This window comes from Limulus polyphemus, unplaced genomic scaffold (genome assembly GCF_000517525.1).
Source record: "Limulus polyphemus unplaced genomic scaffold, Limulus_polyphemus-2.1.2 Scaffold6718, whole genome shotgun sequence".
NCBI classification, from domain to species: Eukaryota; Metazoa; Arthropoda; class Merostomata; order Xiphosura; family Limulidae; genus Limulus; species Limulus polyphemus.
This window is the reverse complement of record NW_013672328.1, coordinates 19,492-24,312: the sequence shown is the minus strand read 5'-3', so window position 1 is coordinate 24,312 and position 4,821 is coordinate 19,492. Positions and strand designations below refer to the sequence as shown.

The 4,821-nt window shown below is 32.8% G+C and overlaps 1 protein-coding gene across 2 annotated transcripts in view; it reads left to right on the top strand.

Moving 5' to 3' along the window:
• Window positions 1–243: 243 nt before the first annotated feature.
• Window positions 244–4,821, top strand: part of LOC106474014 (disks large-associated protein 3-like) — a 6,662-nt gene continuing 2,084 nt past the window's right edge. The window contains exons 1-5 of one of the 2 annotated variants that reach the window (XM_022402396.1): window positions 244–330; window positions 1,746–2,240; window positions 3,006–3,275; window positions 4,020–4,243; window positions 4,601–4,753. In XM_022402396.1, the coding sequence (XP_022258104.1) occupies window positions 1,889–2,240; window positions 3,006–3,275; window positions 4,020–4,243; window positions 4,601–4,753 (999 nt within the window). In that variant the 5' untranslated portion in view covers window positions 244–330; window positions 1,746–1,888. Of the gene's footprint in view, window positions 331–352; window positions 555–1,745; window positions 2,241–3,005; window positions 3,276–4,019; window positions 4,244–4,600; window positions 4,754–4,821 lie in introns of those variants that run through there. The other variant, XM_013934700.2, reaches the window with a different exon arrangement.

Sequence of the window (4,821 nt, the reverse complement as noted above, 5' to 3'; positions counted from 1 at the left end):
TGTATATAAACCCTACATAAAAAAAGTCTCAAAATTTATCATCTGTATTTATCTGCATCTATTATCAACAGATTTATTTATTCAATCTAGATAATCGTTTTTTATATATTCAAAACAGGGGTGTTTTCCTTTTAAACTTTGACACACTAAAGTAAATGTAGGTTTCCATGTAATGGTGTTCTGTTAATCTGATGAGTGGGTGGCTTTGAGTTGGTGTGTGTAGGTAGTGGAAGCTGACACACCTTTTGATATCAAATTAACTACCTTTTGCTTCTTTGAGTTGTTCTGATTTGATTAGAAAGAATAGTCGAATGAAGAACTAAACTTCAGGTAAATTAAAACTTTATCATTTTTGATTTTCTATAGCTTTAAGCTGAAGAACAAAAGTTTTCTACAGACTTCTTGAATGAAAACAATATTTAACCAGATGGATGTGGAAACTTCAGGGACAGCTGGCCTGATGATGGCCATAGTGTACTCTGATTAGTCTTCAAATCATGGCAGCTATGATGAATAAAGAAGATGGAGAAGTCGGGAGGCATTCAGATGAAGAGGTTTTATATATAATACTATGTTTATTTCTCACCTTTATAGCTCTGTGCAATCTCGCTGATGAAGATTGTAGGTTATGTAAACAATATGTAAAATATTCACTTTTAACAAATCTGAAAAGTGTTAGTGATAAGGTTATTTAAAAATAAGAATTCCACAAAAGAAGAATTTAATATGTACACCTAAAAGCTGGTGTTTTTTGTTTTATAATACTTTTAATTGTCTTGAAATTTTAACTGTTCACAGCATTTACTATAAATAATATGGTTTTATCATAATCTCATGGTTAAATTCTGTACAGATATCTATTCCTTGTGTTACTAAAATATTAATTACCACTATAAAGTGTTTATAATCAGGACTGACTCTATAACGTATTAGAATATAAGAATTGTGTACCTAAACTAATATAACTTTACATGATGTAGTGTGAAAAATAACTGAACTCAACAGTGTAGGAAATAAAACAGCAGTGTGTATGATTTTTAGAGAATAAAATTAGTGTTTTTTATGTATTGTATTACAGTGCAGTGCATGGAGTGTTAGTGTTGTATATAGCGTATTAAGAAATAAACTTGTACATATATTTTATCCGAAGATAAAATTATTTTACGGCACTCTACGGCTGTGAGTATTTATTTGTAACATGTTTAATTTGTTACAACTACTTTAATAGAAAAATAAAAGTTAGAACATTGTTTCTGAATAATATATTTGTTAACCTACATGTATACGATGAGACAGAAAATTGCTTGATAACTTGGCTTATGCAGGTAGTGAAAAGAACCATAGTGACAAAGTAGTGAATACATGTATTAACGTTCACTCATTAACAACTGTACACACTGTTCTTCTCTATGTTGTGTGTGGTGGTGGTGGTCCAGGAGTATGATATACATCAGTGCTGTACACACTGTTCTTCTCTATGTTGTGTGGTAGTGGGCCAGGAGTATGATATACATCAGTGGTGTACACACTGTTCTTCTCTATGTTGTGTGTGGTGGGCCAGGAGTATGATGTGGTAGGCTAGAAATTAATTTTTTATACTATAAATCCTGAGAAATGAGTTGTTAGTACTTTAATGAAACTTCCATAAAACAACATCTATATATATGATAGTTTATTAGTGTTAGATGCTGTTTGAACATCGAATTTAGGAAGAAGTATACATACTTAAGTTTTATTTCTTTCAGTACTGAAGATAGCACCGTCAGCCAATAGTACGTGGTTCTGTTCCACATCCACCAACGTACGTGTGTAATAGCAGTTCACGTAGGGAATGTTGAGCTGAGCCTTCAGAGAAAATTGTGTGGCTCTGACAAAAAAAAAATCTAACATGCACAGAAACAACGTTGTTTTGTATGAAACTCTGCTGTCTTCTTCGGAGACGTACATTGTGCAAAACAGCATAAGCACCCAAGCATCTTTCAAGTCAGCAGGTGATATCGTGATAAAAATAGGTGAGACATCGTCTTCTAGTGCAAGCAGTGTGAATGGTCATTTATCTTCTAGGTCACTAGTTCGGCAAAGACTTGAAACAATAGATAAAAATATAGCTTCTCAGGAACGGGAGGAAAATCGAGAGAAAGGTGAATTTCGGAGAACATCAAAAAAAGAAAAAAGAAATGATGCATGGACAAACCCAAGAAGTCTGTCTATTCTTCCTCGGACAGTTACAGCTCAATCAAGTGAGTGATGCATTAAAAAAAACAAAGCATAATGTTTATTTTTAGGTTAATTTGTAAGGTATCTTACATTTGTACACAACTTTTCAATGGATCTATACTGTTCGAAAGATTTCAGATGGTGGAGTCTCACGATTGGTTGTAGTCCCAAGATCAGTTGACTATGTTGAATTTTAGGATGAATCCATTATCTTGGCAGGTGTGAATGAATGAATAAAATGGAGTTTTATTTTTCCTAAGAAATTTTATGTAATAAAGGATGACAGTATTTGTTAGTCATAACTATATTAGTGTCACTTGGATTCATGACTATATTAGTGTCACTTGGATTCATGACTATATTAGTGTCACTTGGATTCATGACTATATTAGTGTCACTTGGATTCATGACTATATTAGTGTCACTTGGATTCATGACTATACTAGTGTCACTTTGATTCATGACTATACTAGTGTCACTTGGATTCATGACTATACTAGTGTCACTTGGATTCATGACTCTACTAGTGTCACTTGGATTCAGATAAGGAAAACTGGTAATTTTGAATGGAATTGGCAATGGATACTGTTCATTCTATTTTTCCTTGTTATTCTTCGGTAATTCATTGGATAATCGCAGGAATGGTATAATGCACAGTTTTGCTAATCATAGTGTCCACAACCAAATTCTGCCAGTGTTGATAAAATATTAGAATAACAAGAACTGTAACTCAAAATAATGTAGAAACTGGTGTTGAAAGCTATGATTATATTTCTTTTATTTTTCAGAAAGTCTTCCAGTGTTTCGATACTTAACCAAAGACTTTAAAGAACAACTAGCAACCATGGACAGGTCTTTGTTGCCACCATCAGTAGCAATTATTCCTGTACATTCTTCACCCAAAGCTCAGAAAAAATATATATCACAGGATGTACATATCAGTGATGGTGATTTATCGGTTACAGAATGTGTGTGTCCTCAGCCTGGTACCAATCTTCAAGGAGAACATATAGATTCTCAGCGCTCAACTGTTCCGAAGCATAATGGACATGTGGAAGGTGACTTAATTTAAACCATAAATAGTTTTGTTTTCTGTAGGCTTAAAAATATAATTTTACTATTTCTGTTGTTATACTAAACCTAATCTGTACTGTAGTGTCTTTGAGTAAAAAAAAACAACTGTAGACTTGAAGAATAATAAATGTAAAACAGAAGGCATCTTTTTGTCTAATCTTGAGCTAATTTTAAATATCAATTCTTCTACATGAACTTGTTTTGAAATGCCGGTGGTAATTTTTCTAACTACACTGAGTCCATGCATCCTTTATTTAAGTGCTGACTGTAACTAATTTATTGTCAGTTAAGACAATTATTATTACAGATTTGAAGTTAAGAACAGAAAAAGCCATGCAAGTGTCAGTTTTTAGGTATATTAACAACTATGGATTGTCATCATTAGAAATCTCTACTTGTAGCGAGCATTGGTTGTATTGACGTAGTATGACGTAGTGGTAAATATAGATGTTAACATTTAAATAAATGACAATAAGATACATTTTATTTCCCTTTTAAAACTGCTAAGACCAGAAACAAATCCACTAAACGTTTTACTTTGTATTTAAAATACTTTTATATGTTGTTTGAAAAAAACATCAAATCGACTGAGAAACGCACAATGTCTGTTCTTTTAAGTGATTATTGACTTGAAGTTTAAAACGTTTTACAGTCTTAGAATGAAAATAAGCAGCATCCTTTGTACAGTATTTGAAGTATTTAAGATTATCACACGTTCGTATTTGTAGGCTTAACGTTAGAGCAGGAGAAGATAGATGGCGAGTGGTTCCTTGTTAATATGGAGAAAATAAAAGAGCAGATTCTGTCCTGCATAACTGAAGCAGAGAAACAACTGAAAGGGGACGGTGTTCCAGAAGAGGGAGCAGGCAAGATTCGTGTAGCTGTGGGAAAAGCGAATCTCCTGCTCTCGCAGAAGTTTGAACAGTTCAGAGAATTATGCGAGAAGAATCTAGTAAGTTAAAACAGATGAAATTAACTAAAACTTTTAAACTTAGCATTTCCAACTTTTTTTGTCAAAAGATATATCAAGTTATTGTTTAGAAAATAAATGTTAAGGTATTTGTTAATTGAGTCAGTTTTTTATCTCCTTTGAGAAAGATATTTGGCTTATTTTTATCGTTATACTGCTGAATGAGTGGATGTAGGAGTTACTGATGTTTTTAGTTATGGATGCTTGTTCTTGTGTAATAAGGGTTAGATCTGTTTGTAGCATTTTTTTTATTAGAATTAACTTGTTTATACTGAACAAAGTAACATAGGATATGTTTAAGTTCTGGGTTAATTTCGGTAATTTTTAACTTATTTACAGAACCAGGATGTTTCAGAACCTTTCCCCACTAAAGATTCTGACCTAAGTGGATTTTGGGACATGATGATGCTGCAAGTGGATGATGTATTGGATACCTTTACTAATTTAAAGAAACTTTGTGCTAATAATTGGGTAGAAGTAGAGCTTCCAAAGGTTAGCATTCAGAAGAAGGATCTTGTAGTACATTAATCTGTAGAGAAGTGAACACCACACACCTACTA